This window comes from Geotrypetes seraphini, chromosome 9, assembly GCF_902459505.1.
Source record: "Geotrypetes seraphini chromosome 9, aGeoSer1.1, whole genome shotgun sequence".
Taxonomy (NCBI): Eukaryota; Metazoa; Chordata; class Amphibia; order Gymnophiona; family Dermophiidae; genus Geotrypetes; species Geotrypetes seraphini.
Window position 1 is genome coordinate 126,472,372 of NC_047092.1, and position 27,836 is coordinate 126,500,207.

At 41.9% G+C, this 27,836-nt stretch overlaps 1 protein-coding gene across 3 annotated transcripts in view; it reads right to left on the reverse strand.

Moving 5' to 3' along the window:
• Positions 1–27,836, reverse strand: part of WDR33 (WD repeat domain 33) — a 466,488-nt gene that overhangs the window by 88,008 nt on the left and 350,644 nt on the right. For all 3 annotated transcript variants that reach the window (XM_033958831.1, XM_033958829.1, XM_033958830.1), the window contains 5 exons: positions 21,964–22,090; positions 21,492–21,646; positions 9,815–9,893; positions 8,941–9,051; positions 782–876 (listed from right to left, as the gene is read on the reverse strand). In XM_033958831.1, coding sequence (XP_033814722.1) covers positions 782–876; positions 8,941–9,051; positions 9,815–9,893; positions 21,492–21,646; positions 21,964–22,090 — 567 coding nt within the window. The remainder of the gene's footprint in view (positions 1–781; positions 877–8,940; positions 9,052–9,814; positions 9,894–21,491; positions 21,647–21,963; positions 22,091–27,836) is intronic.

The following is a 27,836-nucleotide window of genomic DNA, read 5'->3' on the forward strand; positions in this document are numbered from 1 at the left end:
ACAGAAAAAATCTGGAATGGATTTTTTCTGCAGATGGCTCATGGCCATAAGAAGATAACCCACTTGTTTAGAATGACATACCTATTGCACTGAAAATATAATTTTATTATAGGAACATTACTTTACAGATTGATCTGCAGAAAACCAATACATTACAGTATAAAACTGCATTTATTAAGTCCAGCGTTTCTCAAGTGCAGCCATCCAGGTTGAAGAAGTAGACTAAAGTTAACAGAACATTCTAGGAAAAACTGTCAATATTGGCAAGAACTGATGGCCACACTCAAATTACCCAAAAATCTGTTGTAAAGAAGTCTGGCTTAAGCTTTTGCAGCTTTCATTGTACTTTCTGATACAGCCAGCAGAACTGAAGCATACTGTGATGGTGATGCTGGTGATATGACATTAATAAATCAAAGTAATAATTGAATTGTTGCTGCAATTGTGGCAGATCCTGCCAGACCGCAGAACAGCCTTGAGAGATAGTCTTGAAACAGATTGTTCTACAGATCTCACAGCAGCAAAGGTATCTGAGTTGCATGGGCATGCTGTCTGGGGACAGGGAGAAGGAAAACGTATATGAAATGACAGGGGGATAATGCATTTCATTGCAAACTCACAAATTCCTTCTCTTAAATTTTGAGGAAAATAATGCTTAAAAAAAAAAAAGGAGATGATAGAAAAAAGAATCCTAAACAGAACATTGCCCTGAAAATGTTACTATTTTTATGTCCAGATAAAGGTTCCTATTGCCTACTGCTGCTCTGCTTAAGAATCTCACCATATTCCACTCCATCTTCAGATGACCCAGGCAGCAAGTTCAAATTGTAGCGGTCACGCATTTTATCACCTGGTCGATTCCGAGTCCAAAATTTGCTTTCAAAAATAAAGTGAAAGAAAAATTTAATTTGGTATTCCAAGTTGTAGATCTCCAGTCAACATTATACATAATTCATTCAGAATATAATCCATTTTCCTATTCTACAAGTACTGCAAGTGTTTAGAAATGAATTCTAGTGTTTAGTTCTAACATTATTCAACAGGGAATGTAAGGAAGAGTATTTTCTAGTACTTATTACTATTTTAAAAATCTACATATTAAGGGCCAAATTCTGCAAACAGCGCTATAATCAGTGTCAACCACGTGATGGTGCTGTTTGCAGAATTGCGACTTGTGTGAAAGGTAGGTGCCGGAAATATAGGCCAAGGTTTTGAAGGCCTACATTTGTCACGTACCTTTCATGTGAATTGTGTCTACAGAAGCACCTACCAGTGTTTAATGGCATTTCTTGCATTGGCCGCATCTACTTTGGCCATATGTGCTGTTAAGCGCCGCCATGGCTGTGATTTTTTGTTATATTTTTGTTTTAAATGGGCTTTGAGGTAGGTTTGAAGGACATGGGCCACTTAAGTTAGGTGGCGGTACAATGCTTACAGCTGTCTAACTTAAAGCGTCATTTATAGAATCGGCCCCTAAATCTTTCATTTAAAAAAAATCAAATCATGCAGTACAATTATAGGAGGACACAAAAATTTATATGGATTCTCAATAAACAACAAGTAGGATTCAGAGCAGCTACATCAGGATCTAGACAGACATGCTTAAGAGATATACTATGTCTTTTGTATTGAATCTGGTTGTGACCTTTTTTTCACTTTCAATAAAAATATGTTAAAAAAAAAAAAGAATGTAACACACAGACCTGCTTTTCCAGCTATGGCCATCATCAGTGGAACTTTTCTACACATGTTAAAGAGCCAACAAAATCACTGTTTAAAACCATGTTGAAAATCCACCTTTTCTGGCTTGCATTTAGTGAGTTTTTGATGGACTCTGAATAGCAGTATACCAAAATTTTCAAATACATAAATAAATAAAATACTGTTGAAGCAAGAAGGAAACCCAGGGGAAAGCAAACAACAAATCAACAGAGAAACCAGTTGACCAACAGTAAAAATGGAGGCTAGGCCACTTCCCAGGGCCAGGATCCTGGCAGGAAGGAAAACAATAGGAACAAGGCTTCATCTTCCAATAATGCAACTCTGCATTCTGGACTCCAACTGATAAGAGAAAGAAAACCAAAGGGAGAGTTCTAGACTAGTTTGGAGGCCTCAAGGAAATAAAATTAGCAGATAAAGATCTAATTCTCGTTCCTCATTGGTTCTCCAAACCAATACAGATGAGTGGGAAGTAACAAAGCAATACTCAACAAAGGTGGGATGCAGCCAAACTAGCCGTTAGCTGCATCCCCTCTTCCGAATTCCAGGGTCTTCAAAACGGGGAGAGAAATGGTCTGAGGTAGAACAGGGACACTACTTTCTGAAGAAATGACAGCATTGGATGCAAGATCAACTTGTTGCAAGATTTACTTAAATACAACTCTCTACATCAGAGTTCTTCAACCTTTTTACACCCGTGGACCGGCAGAAATAAAAGAATTATTTTGTGGACCGGCAAACTAATAGGACTAAAATTTAAAAACCCCGTTTACGCTCCATCTCCGCGAGCTCGGTCCCCGCAAACCATCTGATCCCATCTGCACAAGCCGCAATTATGATTTTATATTGAACGTATTTTATTAAAGTATAAAAAGAAACAATATTCTGAACAATTGTGATTTTATAAATACAAATATACAGAGCACGGACCAACAAAACCCCTGTCTCCCCTCCCCTCCCCTTCACATATATCCCCTCTACTATCAAGAAAACTGAACAAGCCAAGTTCATAGAAATATCATGTTAACAGAATACTGTATTCCCCAGTTATGTCTCTAGCAGGATATATATTTCAAATCTGATATATTCTAATCACAAAATAGAAATAAAATTATTTGTTTCTACCTTTTGTTGTCTCTGGTTTCTGCTTTCATCTTCTTTTCACTCTCTTCCTTCCAGCGTCTGCCCTCTCTGTCTCTTCAATCCAGCATCTGCCCCTTCCATCTAGTCTGACCTCTCCCCCTTCCATATAGTATTTGTCTTCTTTCTATGCCCCTCTCCCCTTTCCATCCAGCCTATGTCCCTCTCTCCTTTTTACACGATTCACTCCACCTTCACTGCTCTCTTCATTTTTATCGCTCCTACACCAGATCTAGCATCTTTGTCCCTCTCAATTTCTCTGCTGACCCCCCTTCCCATCTCATTTCTAACTCTCCCCTTCTCCTCCTCTAATCTCCCTGCAAGCTGTTTCCTTCCTTTTTTCTTCTCCCTTCCCTCCTCCCCCTGTCCAGCAGTAACTCTCTTCCTTTTCCATTCCCTCCTCCCCTCCCAGCAGCATCTCTCCTTCTCCCTCCCTCCATGTCCAGTAGCAGCTGTCTCTTTTCCCCCCTTGCCCAGCAGCTTCCCAGACTCCTTTCCCTCCTCCCCTCCCAGCAGCATCTCTCCTTCTCCCTCTCCAGGTCCAGTAGCAGCTATCCCTTTTTCCCCCTTACCCAGCAGCTTCCCAGACTCCTTTCCCTCCCCCCTCCCAGGAGCATCTCTCCTTCTCCCTATCCAGGTCCAGTAGTAGCTATCCCTTTTTCCCCTTGCCCAGCAGCTTCCCAGACTCCTTTCCCTCCTCCCTCCCAGCAGCATCTCTCCTTCTCCCTATCCAGGTCCAGTAGCAGCTGTCCCTTTTTCCCCTTGCCCAGCAGCTTCCCAGACTCCTTTCCCTCCTCCCCTCCCAGCAGCATCTCTTCTTCTCCTTCTCCAGGTCCAGTAGCAGCTGTCCCTTTTTTTTTTTTCACCATGCCAGCAGCTCTCTCCCCTCCCAGCAACTCTCCTTACTTGCCAGCGCTGCGATTCAGTAAGGCAGCCTCGGGTCCTTTGTTGGGTCGCACCACCTCTGAGGAAAGCGGAAGTTGCATCATCAGAGGTGGCCCGACTCAGCAAAATCTCCTTCCTGAATCGCTGCGCTTGTAAGGAGAGCCGCTGGGAGGGAAGAAAGCACAGTCTGAGCTCCCCATTATCTCTCCGGCCCTGCGCTCCTCGATCTTGCCGGTCCTGCGCAGACCGGCAGGAAATTGAAGAAGTTGATCTCGCCGGTCCTGTGTGGACCGGCAGGAATTTTCTGCGGACCGACACCGGTCCGCGGACCGGCAGTTGAAGAACTGTGCTCTACATGATAGCACCTGTATTCGGAATCTGTCTGGAAGAAGAGATGGCTACCAAGACACCACCTTGAAAGTAAAGTACTTGACTGATGAGACTGCCTAAGATGCTCAAAAGGTGTCTGAACAAGAACAGACAAAACCAAATTAAGATCTGAAGGGGACACTGCTGACTGAACTGGAGGACAAAGATGCTTAACCCTCCAGAAGAAAAGCACCACATCTGGGTGAAGAGTCAGCAAGCAATCTTGCACTCGCCCCCCCCAAAAAAAGATGCAATGGCAGCAAGATGGATCCTCAGGGAAGACAGCGCCAAGCCTTTGTCCAAACTCTCTTGCAAGAACTCCACATTTACTCACCTACACTCTAACCTCAGCACATCAAGCCTCAAAAATCCTCCAAACACTGACAGACAAGGATGTAGAAGAACTCAACAAGGTGTTAATAATCCATATGAAATAATCCCACTTCATGAAAACAAACAATCAAGAGCTAGGCTGTAAGACAAAAATTGACTCACATCCTGCATCAACTCTGGCTCCTGGCTCAGAAGTTCCTTTGAGATGGGTTAGACTAGAGGATCTCCCACCTTTAAACAGACTAGATCTCTGTACCAGAGCTTCCTGGGCTAGACTGACACTGCCAAAACAACACGGCCTGGGTGTGACTGTTCTCTCAATGGCGCAACCTATCATGTTTCTAAGTTTTATTATCACCTGATATACTGCATTTCAATGTAATGTCAATGCAGTGTACAATTACTATACTATAAAGAGAGAGAATAAGAGAAGAAAGATTTTTAAAAAAGGAATGAGAACAAGAGGAACGAAAGATTAGGTTCTTACCTTTGCTAATCCACCAGAATCACTGGCCCCTCGTGGGCCACCTCAACAGACGCCCTATCATGGGACACGGAGCAAAGACATAGAGGAGATCTTCCCGTGGCCAAGACTGAACCACTGCGTCCAGGCCTTCGCAGCCGGTTTCTCGATGACGACTGAAAAATCAATTATGTCACGTTGCAGATCTTCACAATCCCCCTGCGTCTTCACTACTCTGAATAACTTCGTATCGCCGCAAATTTATTCACCCCACTTGTCGTACCAATGTCCAGATTGTTTATAAAGATGTTGAAGAGCACGGGTCCAAGCACTGAGCCCTGCAGCACCCCACTGGTGACGCTCTTCCAGTCCGAGTATTGTCCATTTACCCCCACTCGCTGTTTCCTATGCTCCTGTCAGCTTTTAATTCCCTCGATTCCATGGCTCGCAATTTTCCAAAGTAGTGGTTCATGAGGAACCTTGTCAAACGCCTTCTGAAAATCCAGATATACAATGTCTACTGGGTTGCCCTTGTCTATCTGTCTGTTTACTCCCTCCCTGGGTCCTTACTGTACAAATGAAGCTAAATGAGTCCAAAACAAAACTACTTTGGTTTGGCCCAAAATCAGATCAGCTACCTTCATTCATTTCATTGCCTTCTGGATCTTCACTGCAGATTGAATTCTCAAGTAAAGTTTTGGGTGTCATTATAGACTCAACACTTTCATTTAATGACCATCTGAATTCTCTGGTAAAAAAATATTTTTTTAGTCTCCATATGCTGAGGACAGATCCTGTTTCCACCAACAACATTTTGCTGTCCTTGTACAATCAATCATTCTTTTGAGGTTGGATTATTATAATTTGGTCTATTTAAGTCTAACCAAGAAAAGTCTTCAAAGACTTCAGCAAATCCAGAATACTGCGGCTAGGTTGATCTTTGCAAAAAGCAAATTTGATCATGTTTCCTCGCTTTTGTTAAAACTTCACTGGCTCCCAGTAATTTCTAGGGTTTACTTTAAATGTGCTTGCCTAACATTTAATTCCTCTATTTAATTCCTCCTTTAATTCCTCTATCTTGGAATTCTGCGAGACCTGATATTACCAGATCTCTACAAAAATTTAAATTATCTTTCCCTCGTTAAAAGGCGTTATCTATATTGGAAAATTAGGAAAATCTCCTTAGTTTAAAATTACCAAGCTTTGGAATAATTTTCCCGTTCAGCTGCGTAATTTGGGCTCTTTCCAATTATTTCGATAACATCGCTGCTCTTTCTATAATCACTAATTCTTATTATATTTTCCTTTCTTTAAATTTTTTATAAACCGTGCCGAGCTCTATCTTTATAGAGAAAATGCGGTATATAAGCTTAAGATTTAGTTTAGTTGGAAGGAAGAAAAGAAGTTTAAGGAATTAAATATGTCACAAGGCTTTCAGATTAAATGGAGTGCAACAGATTACACAAGTAAGAACAAAGAATGTAGAATATTAATCTGTAATAATCCTCAGCAGGCACATACTACAGGCCAACAACAAAACCAAAATATTAGCAGGATGTTGGAATCAGGATTAATTTTTTTTTTTTTAATTCTTTATTTAAGCATTTTAAACTTTTGACAATAACATCCGCCAAAAATAGGAAAAAATGCTGTGAACTGAAAATAATCTAAACAATGAGAACTAATGTTCTCAACATAATTTTCTAGGAAATTAACTAAATAAATAGAGTATAATTAGTCCACAAATATTGGAGACGGAGCTAAAAAAAAAAAAAAATTAAACTGAGTAATATCATTGCAGAAACACTTTTTAAGGAAAATTAAAGATGGGGGCTTGATAACCCTCAAACCATTTTTCACTGAGCAGTTCTACTTGGATACCCTTATCAAGAGATAGAAGTTACTTGATCTTTAACAGAAATAAATTTAGATAGCTGCTGCAGATCATAAAAAAAACATATCTATTTTCTCTATAAACCATTACACATTTACAGGGATAATGAAATGTGAAAGTTGCTCCCAACTGTAGGACCTGTGGTCTCATAAGTAGAAATTTTTTTCGTCTTTTCTGGATAGATCTGGATACATCTGTACTTTATAGGTCATAAAAGGAACATCTCTATATCTAAAAAACAATTTCATCAATCATTCTCTGTCTGAGTTGAAAGCAAGAAAAACTAATAATGCTGCTGGAGCCTGAAGTTCCACTTTCGACCTCTCAAGGAAATTAGTCAAATCCAAACTATCAGCAGAAAGATTCTGCTGGTTAGGACTCTGATTTTACCTTAATAGGTAGGTAATAAATTTTTGAGATAGATGGATAGGCAGACTCAGGTACTTTCAAAACCTCATTCATATACCTTTTAAACATTTCCACTGGTGTAATTGTCAAAACGTTTGGAAAATTTATAACCCTAAGGTTACACTGTCTAGTAGCATTTTCTAATTTTTCACATTTAAAGTGCAAATTCCCACTATCTCTAACCCAGACACAGGCTTGTGATTCCAAAGTTTGGTTTCAAAGTCCAAAGACTTATCTTCCAGGCTTGATATTCTATTCTTTATTATCACTTGTTCTGAAAGTACAGCTGTGCACCGATTGGAAAGTTGCTGCATTTGACTACCCAAAGAAGACTGTAAATTAGATATCGCGTCCTATACCGTCTCCATATTAAAAACCTTAGGTCTCTGCAGGGGAGTCAGTTCCATCCTGGGTTTCCCTGTATAACCAGTAGCTGCTGCTGCAAGGGAAATCTGAATAGAGTCCTCCTCCTCCTCTTGATTTGCATCCAGCTCCTCCACTGGCAATGCTGGCATATCCTCCTGGCGCTGCTCAGATTCAGATCCCTGAGTCTGATAATGCAACAGGGGAGCGTCTCGGGCCTGCCTAGCCTCCAATGCTGGTTCCATGGCCACAGGACGCAGCGGTGCTCTCTGCTCCTCCAGAGACAAGGTGGCGCCCTCATTGGAGTGTTGGCACGCCTCAGTCTGCATGCCTCCTCCCGCCGAGGTTTCATCCAGGTTCTGCATTCAGGAGGAGTGTGCACGAAAGTGTCCTTCGGTCCGGTAAGCGAAGTAGATTTGCGTTTCACCATAAATATAGCACAAAGAAAAAAGTATTTTTCCGGCAATAGCGTCTCCGTGCCTGTTTCAAACCACAATCTTAGTTTGGCTCCCCGATATCAGGATTAATTTCATTACTGGTATCTTATTTTCTTTGTAAAAGAAACATGAACAAGTGGCCACAATTATTCCCATGGTTGTTGATTTTAAAAAGGAACAGATGATGTGTTGATTGATCAAAACACAGATGTTGAAGAATTAGCTTCAGTTTAGAGAATGACACGGGGACAAATTTTTCCCCGTCCCCGCAGGAACTCAATTTCCCTGTCCCTGTGAGTTTTGTCGCTATCTCAAAAGAACTCTCTGGGACGGGACGGGGAAAAATTTGTCCCCGTGTTATTCTCTACTTCAGTTCTCACAAGTGCACTTGCATTACTGGGTGTCAGGTCAAAAGCGCGCCGGGACAAAAGCGCGCGCAGACAATTGAGCGCAGTGTGGAGGCGTGCGCCGAAGAAAATGACTGTTTTTAGGGGCTCCGATGGGGGGGCATGGGGGGAACCTCCCCACTTTACTTAATACAGATCGCGCCGCGTTGTGGGGGGTTTGGGGGGTTGTAACCCCCCCACATTTTACTGAAAACTTCACTTTTTCCCTGTTTTTAGGGAAAAACTTAAGTTTCCAGTAAAATGTGGGGGGTTACAACCCCCCAAACCCCCAACAACACCGCCGTGATCTGTATTAAGTAAAGTGGGGGGGCTCCCCAACAAAACCCCCTGTCGGAGCCCCTAAAAACAGTCATTTTCTTCGGCGCGCGCCTCTGTCTTGCGCTCGGTTGTCAGCGCGCGCCTTTGTCTTCCGCGATTATGTCTATGAACCGCATTACTGATTTGTTTTAAAGGAAAGATGGTCCCCACCTGATCCAGTGGTCTTTAGCTTTGATCTCATTGCTCCAATATAAGCTCTCATACCTGGTATGATCATTGGATCCAGAACAAAGGATATGTCCAAGCGGATGCCAAGCCAGACTCCAGATCATTCCCTCGTGGGCTATTTCCATCCCACCGACTTCCTTCTCCACACTGCAATATAATGAAACTTATGTAATAACATTTACTGAGAGTTCCTATACATGATAAATTCACTGCTACATGTAGGGTTACCATATGGCTCCGGAAAAAGGAGAACGGATTGAGAGATCCGGGTTTTACTTCTACTGAAAGCAATGGAAGTAAGGAGGACAGATAGAAACATCTGGGCTTTACTTCTACTGAAACAAATGGAAGTAAAACCTGGATGTCTCAATCCATCCTCCTTTTTCTGGAGCCATATGGTAATCCTAGCTACATGGTATCAGCCATTCAGTTTGAGCACAGAGAGTCATTATATAATTCACAGCAAATCATGAAGGAGGTAATATTAGAATCCAGATCTTTTATTATTAGGATAGGGTGAAAGAATTTGTAAAATGGGTAGAGTTATATTCTTCATACATACTAAGGTTGTTGTATGACAGAATGCACTGTCTCTTGTGATTAGTGTTAATACTACGTATGGATATTTTGCAAAACACTGAACTCTGGCTGTGGTTTCATTTTTTGTACCCTTTAATTTGTTTAATAAACATCGTTAAGCCATAGAATCCAGATCTCCATGTATATCTGTACTTTCACCCCTATGTCTGAGAGGCAGCAACAATCAGATTTGACATAAAGAAACCTGCCTTAAATAAGTCATTGGGATTTGTGTGATGCTCTGAAGCTATTACCGATTCTAATTTTCCTTTTTTAGGTCAATATACTGTATATAATGGGTTGATTTTAAAAGAAAGCAAATAATGCTTACCCCACTTGCCAAAATAATAAAGAACCATCAGACCCTCCACTAGCAAAGAGGCCTTCATGGACAGGATGCCAGGCTACAGCTGTAAGAAAAACACAGTGTATAATAGTAATATCCTTATCTTCCTAAACTGATGTCAAACTCCCACACATATACCAACAGAAAGATCGGCAATACCAACACTGTCAGCTTCAAACAGTGAAATGGCAGGATTAAGGCTTAGTGATATCCTTCTGAATAGATCTATTAAAATTATGGGGAAAAGACCTCAAACCCTCGAGTGTCTAAAAACGTTTTAAGACACTTGTCATGGGGCTATGAACATCATTGGTCTAAAGCAGTGTTTTTCAACCGCTGTTCCGCGGCACACTAGTGTGCCGCAAGATGTTGCCTGGTGTGCCGCAGGGCCGCCATCAGGGCAGTACTACCAGTCCTGCATTCAGGGGCCCGGAGCTGACAGGGGGCCCGAGGCAGGGGCGCCAGTAGCTCGCCAAGGCAAAGTGAGTCGATCACCCAGGACTCACTTTGTCTTGGCGATCTAATCTATCGAGCCGATAAGTCTTCTTCTCCCCGATGTCAATTCTGCAGTCGGAGAGGAAGTTCGGGCCAGCCAATCGCTGCCTGGCTGGGCGGAACTTCCTCTCCGATTGCAGAATTGACGTCAGGAAGAGCATGCGTCGGCGTCGGCTTTGGGGCCTGTTATCCATTGGTGGGTCCTGTTCCCCGATGGCAGCGGCAGTGGCAGTGGCTTGGGGAACGGCAGGGAGAAAGAAAGAAAGGGGGCAGGCAGGGAAACAGAAGGAAAGAAGAGAAACAGAAAAAAAGAAAGAAAGGTCAGGGAGAGAGGAAGAAAAAGTTGGGGGAGGGAATGAGGTGTGGAGGAGAGAAAGCATACAGGCTGTTAGAAGGGAAGAAAGATTGGATGCACAGTCAGAAGAAGAAAGTGCAACCAGAAATCACCAGACAAGGTAGGAAAAATGATTTTATTTTAAATTTAGCAAAGTGGAGGCAGTATTATCACAGTTTTCAAAGGAATTACGGCAGATAAGATCTATTGCTAAATTCCTTACTCCCTCTTCGTTAAACATCTTAATACATTCCTTTATCATTGCAAAACTTGACTATTGCAATTCATTATTTTTAAACATGACCCATAAAGAAAAAAGGAGACTTCAAATTATCCAGAACACAGCTATAAAACTAATCTACAATGCAAAGAAATTTGACCATGTATCTCCCCTGTTGATAGATGCCCATTGGTTACCTATTAACCATAGAATTTTATATAAATTAATGTTTCTAATTTTTAAGACTCTATCCTTTAGTGAGCCACAATTTATATCAAAATCACTGATTCCATATAAAACCTAAAGATCTTTGCGTTCATCGGATCAAAATTTACTAACTGTGCCATCTCTAAAAATTATTGGAACAAGAAGAGCAGATATGTTCACGGTTGCAGGCCCACAATGGTGGAACACCCTCCCTCAATATATTAGATTAGAGCATGATATTACATTATTTAAAAAATTTTTAAAAACTCATCTGTTCCAGGATGCTTTTAACCTCTAATTAAATATCTTTCTATGTTTTTAATTAATATTTTCTGAAGAATGCCTTGCTAACAATTTTTGCCCTACCTTTTGTTCTTCCCTTTTCCTATATCCCGATTGTAACTTTACCTACTTCCCTATTTGTCAAGTTTGTTAAAATTAGGATTTATTGTTATTATGTTTAAAGTTTCTTTACTAAATTTTATTTTATAATATGTACATCGCTTAGAAATTTGGAATAGGCGATTTATCAAAAAATGAAATAAACTTGAAATAAACTTGAATTTGCCCAAATAACTTAATAGTTAACTGGGTAAATTCCCAGAGATGAAAACTTCCCTTCACTTACTATGCACAGTTCTGAATTTATATCTGCTGTCTATATTTTACAATATAGTCACCTTTTACTAAACCGCAATAGTGGTTTTTAGCGCAGGGAGCCTATGAGCGTCAAGAGCAGCGCTGGGCATTCAGCGCAGCTCCCTGCGCTAAAAACTGCTATTGTGGTTTAATAAAAAGGATGGAGGGCATATTTGTCTATTTTTGTATGCTATAAAAACCAAATACAGAGAGAGACTGAGAGCTGTTGACGAAGAGCTACGTGTGTGTCTTTCTTCGATTCCAGCCAGAATATCAGCTTTGTGTTCAGCCAAACAGGCCCAGGTTTCGCACTGAATAAAGTATTTTATAATTTTTCACTATTCTGTTTACTTAATATTTCATAATAAAGTAATTATAAAATACTTTCTTTGTGTTTATTTGATTCCTATTCAAGAGAATTACTTTATATATAGTCAATATAGGCACAGAGTTAAATTTTTTAACATTTTCTAATGGTGGTGTGCCTCGTGATTTTTTTCATGAAACAAGTGTGCCTTTGCCCAAAAAAAGGTTGAAAAACACTGGTCTAAAGTACTACTACTACTACTGTTAATTATTTCTATAGTGCTACCAGATGCATGCAGCGCTGCACAGAGTCACAGAGAAGAACAAAACAGTCCCTGCTCGAGAGAGCTTACAATCTAAACAGACAAACAGGATGTCATGGATACAGTTAAGGGGAACAGTTAATCGGCTAGCTGGGTTGGAGGACAGAGGACTAAGGTTAAGGATTGAAGGCTATATCAAAAAGGTGAGTTTTCAGTCTGCTTTTAAACAAGGGAAGGTAAGGAACTTGACGGACAAACTCGGATAATTTATTCCAGGAATAGGGGGCAGCTAGATGAAAGGAACGAAGTCTGGAATTGACAGTGGAGGAGAAGTGCAAAGCTAAGAGTAGCTTATCTGAGGAACGGAGTTCTCTGGGAGGTGTATAAGGAGAAAGAGAAGCGAGGAGAGATATTGAGGGACAGCAGAATTGTAGATCACTTGTAGATCAGCAATAAGATCTTGAACTGTATGCGATGGCAGATAGGGAGCCAGTGAAGTGACTTAAGGAGAGGGGTGACATGAGTGTAGCCTCGTTATTTATTGAATATAGCTGATTAAAGATTAAACCACATCCTTGAGTGTTTATAAAACATATTCACACAATTCAATTTAGTGTAAAAATTTCACAACTTAATCTAGCAGTATGATAGTGGTACTTTTCACCAAGTCAAGTGCAATGAAATGAAAATGCACACTGAACAGCAACTTATTAATACAATAAGCACTTAAATATGCTTTTTTTAAAAAAAAAATCTTTATTCATTTTTAAATTTATAATAAGTGTGATAACATATCCATACAAATAACCATAAATATATCACTTAATAATCAACAATGATACATATAATATTCTCTTATCTCCCCCCTCCCCACCCTTATCTATCATATAATCAATACTTATACAACATGTAACAATAAAAATACCCTCCCTCCCGCCCCATAATTGAACTTGTAAATTTAAGGGAAACAAGATTTTCTAATCATTACAATACTTTGTTAATGACTCCCAAATATCTTGAAATTTCCTGAAACAACCCTGTTGTATTGCAATAAGTTTCTCCATTTTATAAATATGACATAATATGACAAATGCTAATTCAATGGCTGCCATGGTAAGTAAATAGCTAGCAGAAAGAAAAGAGGTAGTGAGAGGACAAGAACCGCCGTTTCCACCAACCCTGTTGGCAGAAGTAGTCAGGAAAACATGATTCTTACTTGCTGCTTCTTCCTTTGCAGTCAGAACCATGCAGGTCTCCATGTACTTACATTACTTATGTTATGATGACACAGGAAGTCTCTAACATGCCTGTTTGCCTAGGGCAGGGGTAAGCAATTCCGGTCCTCAAGTCAGGTTTTCAGGATCTCCATCATGAATATGTATGAGATGGATTTGCATTCACTGCCTCCTTGAGATGCAAATCTATCTCATGCATATTTATTGTGAATATCCTGAAAACCTGACCTTGCTCCGGTTCTTGAGGTCCGGAATTGCCTACTCCTAGCCTAGGGCCCACCAAAAGGTTAACACAGTAACATAGTAGATGACGGCAGATAAAGACCCGAATGATCCATCAAGTCTGCCTAACCTGATTCAATCTAAAAATTTGTTGGGTTTTTTCTTCTTCTTCTTAGCTATTTCTGGGCAAGAATCCAAAGCTCTGCCTGGTACTGTTCTTAGGTTCCAAGTACTAAAGTCTCCGTCAAAGCTCACTCCAGTGCATTTACACCCTCCCAGCCATTGAAGCCCTCCCAAACCCATCCCTCCACCAAACGGCCATATACAGACACATACCCTGCAAGTCTGCCCAGTACTGGGATCTGAGCGACCGTGTTCCCAGGCGCTGCGCAGGGGAGCTGAATGGGGAGCGCCGTGGAAGTGCTGCTGCCTTCGTCGGCCTCTAGGAACCAGCGTGGGGAGGAGAGGGAGAGCAGGAGCCTGACCCCGTGAGCAGACAATCCACGGAAACCTGGAGGATCGGCACTGATACCAGAGGGCAGGGAACTAAAGCAGGAGCCCGATCCTGCAAGCAAACAAATTGATTCCCCATCACCCGAACCAACAGGGAAACCTAGAAATCAACACCGATACCAGCAGGGAAACTTAAAAATCAGCAGCAATACCAGCACCGATACCAGCGAAATGATCCACCCTTCCCCCGACCCAGCAGGGAAACTTAAAACCAACACCGATACCAGCGGGGAAACTTAAAACCAACACTGACACCTGCAGGGAAACTTAAAAATCAGCACCAATACCAGCGGGCAGGAGCCCGACCCTGCAGGCAAGTGAATTGACCCGCCCATCCCCCAAACCAGCGGGGAAACTCAAAACTAGCACCAACACCAGCGGGGAAACTCAAAACCAGCACCAACACCAGCGGGGAAACTTATAAATCAGCACCCATACCAGCGGAGGCAGGAGCCCAACCCTGCAGGTAAGAGAATTGATCCGCCTATCCCCGAACCAGTGGGGAAACTTAAGAACCAGCACCAATACCAGCGGGGAAACTTATAAATCAGCATAGATACCAGTGGGAAGCAGGAGAGAAAGGCAGGAGGCCGGCCCCGTGCCTGCAGGCAAGCGATCCGCCCCTCCCCCGAACCAGCAGGAAACTTAAAATCACCTATCTAGAAACAGGAAGTATCAAATAGCCATTAGGATAAGAAGAAGTCAGTTCAACCTACAAGCATGCATCTCATATTGCTCCTACAAATCTATTTAATATGCAATAACATTAAGGAGGTTAAGTCACTCTATCCACAGCTACACTTAACCCACTACCCTGCTTTACACACCAGGTTTATAATCAACCAACAAGAAGATAGAGAAAATCAGATCAAGGTAATCTTAAGCAATGGAAGACATCAACGCACCACAAAAAACAAAAAGATAAGGGAAGTAAAACCTATCAGAACAACTACACCCACCAAACCTATCGCATCTACTTCCGTTCCCTGTACATATCTCAACACCAGATCTGTCAGGAACAAAGCATTCTTAATTAAGGATTGGATCATCAACAAGCAAATAGCCTGTCTCTTTCTAACAGAAACATGGCTTCTGTTTGAAGCTGACCCAATAATAAATGATCTCATACTAGATAATTTTAAAATACACACCCTAAATCGCGAAGGAAGAAGGGGGGGAGGATTAGCAATTGTCGCCAAAGAAGGATTTGTAGTTGAACTTCTGGACTCCAAAATGACCGAATCAATTAGAAATATTAGCTTGCAAAATTAGCAATAAGGAACTAGAAGACTCCCTTTCTTGTATACTTTTTTATGTTCCGCCGAAAAGCTGGCCAAAAGCTAGGGAGGACTTCTGCGAATTCGTCCTACACAACTCAATCACTTCATCACATAACCTAATCGCAGGAGACATAAACTTACATCTAGATGAAATAGACAATCCAGAAGCGAAAGACTTTAAAAACTTTCTTTCGCTACTCAATTACAAATTCCCTTCACCCACTCAAACGCATGAAAAAGGCCATCACCTAGACATTGTAGCGATATCCATAAAAGAAAACACAGACCCTCCCATTTCTCTCTCAAAAGGTACCTGGTGTCATGATATCTGGTCCGATAATTTCACATATTATTTCAATCTAATTTGGACCCAGCTAAAAACTAAGACACACCCACGGACAAAAAGAGATCACCTCACAAGGGGCCATATCAATCCAGAGGAATATTGGTCACAATATGATCTACAAGCGAAGATAGTAGAAGAAGAAGAAGTTGACTTCCATGCTCACTGGATGAAAACTAGCACGTCCATCTTAGATAAAATTGCCCCAATACGAAAGAGCAAAAGCTGTTCAAACAAATACAACAAATGGTTTGACGTCGAACTCCTAATAATGAAACAATCAGTAAGACGATTAGAGAGAATCTGGAAAAAAAGATGGGAAAAGCGTCAGACCGAAACATCTGGAGATCCAACATAAAACTCTACAAACAACAGATAAAAGAAAAACGTAAAACATTTTACTCGTCCAAAATCAACTCATCTTATACTGGCTCAAAAGGAGCCAATACAAAAGAACTGTTCAACATAGTTACAAACCTATTCGACACTACACGCCACACTCAACCCATGCATAATGCCAAACTACCCTCAGCAAACGAACTAGCACAACACTTCAACTCAAAAATCAAAAACCTAAGAAACAACTACTCGACAATTCCTGCATACGAACATCAATCAATTTTATATACCAAGAAATGAAATACCAGCGGATATGATCTGGAGTTCCTTCCACAACTCAGATTGGAACAACTACATCAAATTATATAACAAATACTCTAATTCATACTGTGTCTTGGACTCATGTCCACCAGAGATTATGAAAGTAGCTCCATTAGGCTTTAAATTATCCTTATTGAATTATCTAACCAATAACCTATATAATGGAAATTTCCTTACCAACAATGGTCATATTATCCCCAATCCCAAAAAATTGTAAAGAACCAGCAACATCAATAACCAACTATAGACCCGTAGCATCTATTCCATTTATGGTAAAAATCATGGAAGGACTGGTACACACCCAACTTATGGAATACCTTGACCAATTCTCCCTCCTGCACGAAACTCAATCTGGTTTTAGGCCTCTATTTAGCACTGAAACGGTAATTGTGGCCATTCTGGACAATTTGCGCTACTTGTTCAGTAAGGGCTTCAACGCCTTAATCATGCAATTTGACATGAGTTCCGCCTTTGACTTGGTAGACTATGGAAAACTGTTATAATGCCTAGACGCAATCGGAATCAGAGGAGAAGTAATGAACTGGTTTTGAGGTTTCCTTATATCACGCACATACCAAGTCTGTTTTAATCACGATCTCTCAGATACATGGAGCAATCCATCTGGCATGCCACAAGGATCACCGCTATCCCCTTTGCTCTTCAATGTTTACATGTCCTCGCTGGGTGCACAACTATCCCAGCTGGGGATAAAACTATTTAGCTACGCTGACGACTTCACGATAATCATCCTATTCACCAACTCTGTCTTGGAAGTCACCCCCAAAGCAACAGAAGTATTAAATCGGATGGAGCAATGGATGACCGAATTCAGACTAAAACTAAACTCAGAGAAAACAAAATTTTTCATAGCAGCGCCATACCCACTCGACACTAATGCACCAATGTGCATCAACAACCTCAACTATCCAATTCAACCCACTATGAAGATATTGGGTGTAACATTGGACCAAAACCTGACCATGAAAGACCAGGTGGACTCCTTGATCAGAAAAATCTTTTATACCCTCTGGAAACTTCGGTCCATCATAGCTTACTTCGATGCCTCATCATTTCGAATTCTAGTACAATCCCTTATTCTGAGTCAACTCGATTATTGTAACATCGCCTACTTGGCAATCCCCCAGAAATACATGCAGCGATTGCAACTGGTTCAAAATACAGCGGTTAGAGTACTTTGTGGATTGAAGAAGTTTGATCATGTGACACCTTCCTATCAACTTTTACACTGGCTACCAATGGAGGCACGTGTGAAATTCAAGTTTGGTTGTTTTTGCTTCAAGGTACTTTATGGCTTAGCCCCTAAATACATAACAGACCTTTTCTCTTTCTCAACCAACAGACACAAGCGAAGCTCACACCTGAACTTCGTTTCTCCACTGGTTAGAGGTTGTAAATTTAAAAGTCATCATCAACATCTTCTCGCACATCAAGCAGCATTATGAGGTAAAGACCTTGAACAATTGCTTGTGCCTACTACCTATGGAGAATTCAGGAAACGTCTGAAAATACACCTATTCCTGAAATACTTAGGAGACCAACCCATTCAATCTTAGTCCTTAACAACCGAGCGCAAGAATCACCTGTCGCTAAATCTGTACTTTGTTTGTTCATTCAATCTGTAACTCTGTTTATTCACTCAATCTGTAACATTTCTAAGCAATGTAAACCGCGTAGAACTTCACGGTCCTGCGGTATATAAACTGTTATTATTATTATTATTATTAGTTCTTCAATATTTACTATTATTTTCTGATTCTAGATCCTCTGTGCTCATCCCACGCTTTTTTGAACTCAGTCATCGTTTTCATCTCCACCACCTCTCTCGGGAGTGCATTCCAGGCATTCATTACCCTTTCCGTAAAGAAGAATTTCCTTACATTGCTCTTGAGTCTACCACCCCTCAATGTCAAATTATGCCCTCTGGTTTTACCATTTTCCTTTCTCTGGAAAAGATTTTGTCCTACATTAATACCTGAATCATATCTCCCCTGTCCCTCCTTTCCTCTAAGACAGGGGTTACTAAAACGTCGATCGCGATCTACCAGTCAATCACAAAGGCAACGCTGGTAGATCGCAGAGCCAATGTTCTCCCTAGCATTCCCTCGGTCACTGTCTCACCTTTAAAGTAGTGGAATTACTACAGCTTGCAGAGCGAACGTAGCAGACTGCTGTCAACCTCTGTAGCACGTTCCCTCTGCCATTGTCCCGACCCCAACGTCAGAGGAGGTGCGGGACCATGGCAGAGGTAATGTGCTACAGAAGCCGACGGCAGCCTGCTACGTTCGCTCTGCAGGCTGTCGTAATGAACTTTCAACTGGCAGGCTCAGAGGGAAGAATGGAGGTGAGGGATCCATTCTAAGGGAAGCAGCTTGATGATCCAGTCTGAGGGAAGCAGCGGAGGTGAGGGAAGCAGCAAAGATAAGGCCCCGCACGTTGGTGTAAAATTGTGCCCGTCGTGAGGGCCCTGTCGGAAGGGGGATTGCCTTAGAGATGCTGGATCGGGGAGGGGGGAGAGAAGAGACAAAAGGACCTTGAGGAGGGGCAGCCTTGAACCAAAAGCAGCCTTGAACCAAAAGGGAGTGGGAAGACAAGGCAGATCCTGGACTACTAGAGGAGTTAGGTTGAAACACTCTGAACCGAGGAGAGAGAGATGCCAGGCCCTGGGGAGGGGAAGGCAAAGAGAGTGAGAGAGACAAAGACCTGGACCAAAGATGGGAGGATTCAAAATGTTAACAGTTGGAAGATAGAGAGAGGGAGAAACCTAAAATAAAGGGGAAGCAGAAGAGAGGGGGGCAGATATTGGACTATGGGAGGTGCAGACAGAAGAGACAGAGGGGGAGAGACCCTGAGGAAGAACAGAGAGATGCAAGATCAGAACAGAGGAGGGAGACATGTTGCCAATTAGAGAATGACACAAGGAAAAAAATCTGTCCCCGTCACCTGACCACTGTCCCTTTCACTGCCCCACGCAGCATCCATACAAGCATCAGTATTGCAATATTTAGCTTATTCCTTCCTTATAAATCAAAGTTCTGGCTGCTGAACTGGAGAAAGAGATGTGCAGCTGGCAGGGCTTTCTTTATAATTTTTTATCAACACAACTAATATACTACTTTATCCTAAAGCAAAAGAAAAAAAAAAAAAAGAATTTTTTTTTCTACCTTTGTGGTCTGGTTTCTGCTTTCCTCATCTTCTCATTCATTTCCTTCCATCCACTGTCTGTCTTCTCTCTGCGCCTTCCATTTGCTCTGTTACTGTGCCTCTCCCTTCACCCCCCCCCCAATTGGTCTGGCACCCATCTTCTTCCCTCCGCTCCCCTATAGTCTGGCATCTCTATCTTCTTCCCTTCCAGCGTCTTCTCCCCACTCTCTCTTCCCCATTCCCTTCAGCGTCTTCTCCCCTCTCTGTCATCCCCATTTCTCTTCAGCGTCTTCTCCCCACTCTCTGTTCCCCATTTCCCTTCAGTGTCTTCTCCCCACTCTCTCTTCCCCATTTCCCAGTGTCTTCTCCCCACTCTCTCTTTCCACTTTCCTAGCGTCTTCTCCCCACTCTCTCTTTCCCATTTCCCAGCATCTTCTCCATACTCTCTCTTCCCTATTTCCCAGTGTCTTCTCTCCACTCTCTTCCCCATTTCCCAGTGTCTTCTCCCTACTCTCTCTTCACCATTTCCCAGCATCTTCTCCCCACTTCCTCCACCCCACCTTCCCCAGGTCCCTTCAGCGTCTGTTTTTATACACCCTACCTTTCTTCCTCCCTGCCCCTTACCTTTGTGGCAGGCAATTTCTAAATATGTTTCCTACCAGCAGCTGGAGCGTTGAAATCGCATGTGGCTGCAAGAAAAGTCATCTCTGATGCAACTTCTGGTTGGGTCAGAGATGACCTTTACGGCAGCCACACGTGATTTCAATGCTCTGGCTGCTGGTAAGAAGCACATTTAGAGAAATTCCCTGCCGTGAAGGTAAGGCAGGGATGGAGATGCTCAGGCGGCGGCGATCAGGCTCAGGCGGCGGTGATCAGGATGGAGGGAGGGAGATGCTTGGGCGGCGGCTATCAGTATGAAGAGAGGGAGCGCGATCGGTGACCACATGCGTTCCCTCCCTTCACTGCAGAGACAAGGCCATTCACCGCTCCACGGGGCGGTGAATGGCCTTCTCCCCATATCCGCGGCGACCACTTCCTTTCTCTCTCCCGTTTCAGCGGGTTATCCACGGCTAGCTGCAGGTAACAACCACCGTGTCATTCTCTATTGCCAATAGGGATGGAGAAGAGAGGAAGAAAAACTGGACTCCTGGAAGGACAGAGAGAGATGTTGGTTGAGGAATGGAACGAGGTCTGGAGGACATATATATAAATAAATATGGGGGTATATATATAAATAAATATGGGGGTCTTTTACTAAGGCGCGCTAGCCAATTTAGCGCGCACTAAATGCTAACGCGCCCATAGAATATAATGGGCACATTAGCACTTAGCGCATTCTAAATCGGCTAGCGCACCATAGTAAAAGAGGGGGTATATGTTCAGTATTTTTATTGTTGGTAGATCATTTTGACTTGATCATTTTAAAAGTAGCTCGCAAGCCAAAAAAGTGTGGGCACCCCTGCTCTAAGGTATACATATTCAGGGCTTCCAGTCTCTCCTCATATGTCTTTTGGCGCAAATCTCCTATCATTTTCACCGCCCTCCTCTGGACCGCTTCAAGACTTTTTGTGTCCTTCGCCAGATAATTCTGCCCTGAATACTGAAACCAAATTTCTTCAGATTTTGAACCAACACAGATGGCATTTAGTTTTTCAAAAATTTCTTCAGATTTTGAACCAACACAGATGGCATATAGTTTTTCACAAAATTAAACCAAACAATAACAGGGCAGCATTCTGCTTCACATTTGTTCTTCAAAGAGAGTTAAGAAGTGATCTTTCACCTGTGGCTTCTTTCTTGTGACCCCTAAAAACCTGGAACTCCTCTTTAAGATTTCGGATATCGAAAAGTTTGCAGAGGTGATCTCGTGATGCTGTGAGCAGCCAATTGCCATTAAGATTCCATTTTACCTCCATCACTGTGTTTTTGTGAGCATGTCTGAATAAAAGAGATAAACAGTATAAGCAGTTCAACAAATCTATCTGACCATCAGACAAGCAAAGAATATGAACCACAGAAATTTTGGACTAAGTAAATAGTCTGCAGCTTTCATCTGAAATGTCACTTTTACTTCATAACTGGTAAGCCACGATAGGCATAGGAAAGGGGTGAAACACCTTCTGCTAGAGCAAACTAAGAAAACATATAACCTACAAGTTTATCTTTCACCTCCAGCAGAATGTTGGCATACTCTTCATAAGAGACCCAATAATTAGCCCATTATCAACATCTGTATTTAAATTACCCTTACTTACAGTGTTGCAAGACTCTGTCCTGTCTTTGGATCCCAGAACTTGATAGGCTGCTGACTGTCTTTGCTTCCCGAAACCACCAAACCCTTAGTTGGGTGCCAGTCCACACATTTGACATCGGCACCATGCCCTATTAAGAAAGAATATACTCTAATTTATTAATGCAATATACAAAATAAAACAACACAGAATATTTAAAGAATCTGTATACATTGTCTTACATTTCTTCAACTTTATTCTTAAATAATAAAAATGATAGTGCAATAAATACTCCTTATAAATGTACCTGCCTACTTAAATTCCTATAACAGGCTCTCTCTTTAATCCACTACATCTCAGGCAAATGTTAACAGTCCATATCACAAGCAGAGCTACTGATGAATTTACCTTTCCTCCCTCCCTACCTCTCCCCTTAAAAAGGAATTTCACTGGCATGCAACACAGGACCCTTACTTGGATACTTAGGGCTCCTTTTACTGAGCTGCGGTAGCGTTTTTATCGCACGCTAACCCCCGCACTATGCAGAAAATACTAACGCCAGCTCTATGGAGGCGTTTGCGTCTAGCGTGCGTGGCACTGTAGTCGTTAGCGCAGCTTAGTATAAGGAGCCCTTAGTGTGAGGCCATGATATTTTGCTATCACCTGGTGATAAATTTCAAAAATTGATTTACTGTTCTGGTTTAAAGAACTCTACTGAACCAAACTACGAGTATAACAGCTTTTTGGGGTTTATTTTTATTGTAGTAAAGCATTGTCAGGGGGTGGTCTTGATGATTTTAGTTGTTCATTGCTTGTACATTTCTTTTCAATAACAATAATTTCAAATAAAATGAAATTTCATTGTTTCAATGCAATTGGTCAAAGCCAGGACTGAACATTATAACACAGGACCATGTGGTCACCCTAATAATTTATGGACTCTATTTGTCTACTTTCCTCCTTATACATTTTTAGTTCTTGCCTTCTACTCAACACTTTCTAGGTTTAATTTCCAGATATTTATCGTTATATTTTATACATTAACAGCAGCTGTTCAGGTACACAATGCATAAGAGATAATAACAACCATGTTAGGACTGGCAAAACAGAGTTAACAAATTACTTAAATAACAAACGGAACAGAAAATCTAAGTTCAAGTCTGATCTTCAGGGTCACTGAGGTTGAGAGAGCTAAAGGGAGTTAAATGTTTAGGCCCATATTCTATGCAATACACCTTAAGTTAGGCACTGGTAGGTACCTTACCAGCGCTTAACTTAAGTGGAAACACCATTTAAAAATTAATGTGTTTTTAAAAATTTTTTTTATAAATGGCACCTACATCGCTGCTACAGAGACGCTTTATGACGCCTAATGCCACTGTAGGCGTAGCTAATGCCGGAAGCAGCATTAAGTGTTGTAAAAAACCTCCATAGCTGCGATTCACATGAAAGGTAGGTGCCAGAAATGTAAGCCTTGAAAATTCTGGCCTACATTTCTGGCACCTATGTTTCACAAAGTTGCGATTCTATAAATGGCGCCATTGTGTGATTGACAGGCAATGGGTGGCTACTTCTTAGGTGGCCGCTGGTGCTATTTATGGAATCTGGGTCTTAATGCATGAAAACAAGCTACAACATGTCTGTGTTAAGGGGTTTTGTAGTAGTTTGCCTGCTTCTGTGCATTAAACCATAAGTTACGGAATTTTTCAGCTTTCTGTCAGAGATGTGGATTAGTGGAAAACATGGAAGCATTAACCAGCTAGCATATTACACTTATTGCATGCTAAAGTATTTTGTCTGGATTCAGGAGCTTTTGGAGGAACAGAAAGGCCATCAGCCAACTTATGCTAACAGAATCGTTTCCTGGCAAGAGGGGAAGATAGGCCTTTGGGCTTATGGTAAATCCTCTTGCCGAGAATTGACCAAAAAAAAATCCCAGCCAAGCCATATACCAGCTGTGATTGTTCCAAAACTTACTATGTATACAGTAAATCTAAATAAATATTTCCTAAAAATTATATTAACATATCTGAGGTCATATATAATCTCTGTGTTCTAAAGAATATACGAAAAGCCTTACTGGGTCAGACCAAAGGTCCATCAAGCCCAGTAGCCCATTCTCACGGTGGCCATTCCAGGTCCCTAGTACCTGGCAAAAACCCAAGCAGTAGCAACATTCCATGTACCCATCTAGGGCAAGTAGAGGCTTCCCCCATGTCTTTCTCAATAACAGACTATGACTTTTCCTCTAGGAAATTGTCCAAACCTTTCTTAAAACCAGCTATGCTATCTGATCTTACCACATCCTCTGGCAATGTGTTCCAGAGCTTAACTATTTTCTGAGTGAAAAAAAAAATTTCCTTCTATTGATTTTAAAAGTATTTCCCTGTAACTTCATTGAGTGTCCACTAGTCTTTGTAATTTTTGACTTTGTAATCCACTTGTACCCGTTCTACTTCACTCAGGATTTTGTAGACTTCAATCATATCTTCCCTCAGCCATCTCTTTTCAAAGCTGGAGAACCCTAACCTTTTTAATCTTTCCTCATACGAGAGGAGTTCCATCACCTTTATCATCTTGGTTGCTCTTCTTTAAACCTTTTCTAGTGCTACTATATCTTTCTTGAGATAAGGAGACCAGATGAGGTCGCACCATGGAACGATACAGGAGCATTATAACATTCTTAGTTTTGTTAACCATCCTTTTTTAAATAATTCCTAGCATCTTGGGCAGAAGAGTGAGATGATTAAAGTCTCAGTACTGTGCAAAGGTCGAAAACCTGATTGTGACTCATATAGGAAAGGAAAGGAAACAAATTCAAATAGTCCATTAATTGATGGTATACTATTCCCTCCATTAATTTCACGAAGAAAGGTATTGAAGCTACTGGCCTATAATTGCTAACATCTAAAAAGGGAATTTTTAACAAGTGGAGTAATCACAATATTCCCTTTACTTTTTGGAAAGCTACCTATCGCCAAACTATGGTTTAACCAATTGAAAAGATCATTTTCAAAAGTAAGGCTAGAGGCTCTCATAACTGAAGAAGAGCAAGAATCTAATGAACAAGATGATTTGGAATATTTTGCATATACAGTTTTAAACTGAAACCAATCCAGTACTTTAAAAGAACCCCAATGTAAGTCTGCAAAACATGATGATACAGGAATATCAAAATTCATGATCAAAGGATCATAAGTATTAGAGCAGGAATCTCTAGATGACTTTATTTTCTGCTTGAAATGCAATGCAATCTCTGTAGCTGAAGGGGCCAAAGCTTGAGGTGCTTGTGACAGGTTGGAAACATCAAAGATGGAAGCAACTAATTTGAAAAGTTCTTTAGTATCTGGATTAGTTGGGTTAACTTTTCCTGAATAAAATTGCTTACATTTTTCTTATTTTCATTTTATACTCCTTTACACTCTTATGCCACTGATTTCATTTTTTACCAACAACGCTCTAGTTGTCTTAACGAGCGTTTATAATTTAATAATTCAAAATTGAACCAAGGTTCATTTTTTCTTTTTAGGGCTCCTTTTACGAAGGTGCGCTAGGGGCTTAACATGCGGAATAGTGCGTGTTAAATTGCCATGCGCGCTAGCCGCTACCACCTCCTTTTGAGAGGGTGGTAGATTTTGGCTAGCGTACGCTAACCTGGTATGTGCGATAAAAATGCTAGAGCACCTTCGTAAAAAGAGCCCTTAGTAATAGACTGGATCGGAGCTATTTCATTCAAAATAGACAAACTTATATTATCCCTTTGATTGAGAAAATTTTCGGTCAAGTCATCATAATGTCTTAGTTCATAATGGTTCCAAAATTCAGTAGAATCAACTAGTCCCCTTGATTGTATTTAAATTTTGCAGGTATGTATCTTAGTATTAGGAAAAGATAGCCAGTTTAAGTTAAAACGGCATATAAAATTATCAGACCAGATTATTGTGTTCCAAACTTCAGCTGAAATGTTAATACTGGGCGATGAAAAATTCAACTTAGTTGAGAAACTAACACGATCCAAATGGTGACCCAATTGGTGACAATGTCGATGTCCACCGGTACCTATAGGGATCGGTACTGCATAGAAGTCCAGGTTGCTGGATACCCAACATCAGGCTTAAGATCTTCTTCGAAAAATAAATATGAAGGAACAAAAACAAAACATTTTGTTGGATTTTTTTAGCCCTGGAAGATCAGGAACAGCCAGGCTGGAAAGAAAAAAGTACAGAGTACCAAGGGTTGAGTAAAAAGTAGATTGAAAAGCTGTCGACGTCATCAGTAGGAGCAAGAGCATTAAAATTGCCTACAGGCCCCAATGGTGAACATAAATAAATTTTTGTTTGGAAATAAAAGGTTGAAAAGAAAAACACCCAACTAAGATGAAGAAAAGAATGAAAATGAAGTGGGAAGACAAATTTGACTGGACGAAATCCAGATACATCTTCTTCACTCCACAGAAAATGAAAAACTGACGGAGTCCAGAAGAGGAGGGATTGAGCACTCCTCCTGCTCCCAACTTTTAGATGCCGGGGGTGTTAGGCCGTGGGTGGGCCGTGCTGGTCAGGAGTCCCAGGCGCGCATGGGTGGGGGTGTTCAGCACGGGGGCGCTTTGTCGGGTAGGGGAGGCTTTTTTTTTTTTAATAAGCCTGATATTTTGCGGCCTATTAAAAAAATGGAAACCCCTCCCCAGCAAAAGCCCAGACAGCAGTGACAGGAGGCTGCTTCTCCTGTCACTACTGTCAGGGCTCTTTCCGACTCAATACGATCCATGCAGTCGGTTGGGGGCATGCCTCTGATCACCCCCATTTGCATGAAGATGGTTGGTGAATCAGTCAGCCTGCCTCCAATTGCACACTGATCGAACACGGTCAGAAGGTTAGTGAATCTAGCCCTAAGTTAGGCCCAGATTCATTAAAGATAGAGACTTAATTGCTGTTGGCCGATTTTTAAACAGCGACTGATTCACTATCATGTTTGCATGCAAATGATTTGCATGGAGGTGCAAATCATTTGCGTGCAAACTCCCCGACTCAGTCACTCAGTGAGCGATTGAGTCGGTGCAGAGCCCTTACAGTAGTGACAGGAGAAGCAGCCTCCTGTCACTGTTGTCAGGGCTTCTGTCGGAAGGCTTTTTTAAAAAAATGGCATAGATATTTTGTGTGTATTATACATGCAAAATATCTGCCCAATGAAAAAAAAAGCTTCCCGACAGTGCCACCTCCCTCCCCCTAACATGGCAGGAGGGATGCCCACTCTCTCCCCACCGAACTTCCCCACTGAACCTCCCTGCCCACCAAACTTATGGCAGGAGGGATGTCCACTCCCTCCTGCCGTTGAGCCCCTGCGGTTGATTCGGGTCATCTCCCCCCCCTCCCGCCACCCCCGTACCTTTAAGTTGGGAGCAGGAGGGGTGCTCAGTCCTTCCTGCTCCTCCGGCCTCCTCCTGCGCAATGCAAGCCTTAAGCCTCACCCTGGTGCATCATGTGATGCACGGGAAGGGGCCTAAGGCCATGACTGGCTCAGGTGCCTTGGGCTCCTCCCTTGGGAGGGGCCTGAGGCACCAGGAGCTAATCAGGGACTTCCTTAGGGAGGAGCCTAAGGAAATCCCTGATTGGCCATTGTTTTAGCCAATCAAGGCCTTAGGCCCCTCCCCGTGCATCACATGATACACCGGGGTGGGGCCTAAGGCCTGCATTGCACAGGAGGCCGGAAGAGCAGGAGGGACTGAGCATCTCTCCTGCTCCTAATTTAAAGGTACAGGGGAGGGGGTGGTGGTGTCCAGTGGCTAGTATCCGGTGGCTGGAGGGAGTGGGCACCCCTCCTGCCATATTTTTCAGTGCGGTGGGGGTAGTGTTGGGTGGCAAGAGGGAGTGGGCATCCCTCCTGCTATTTGTGGGTCA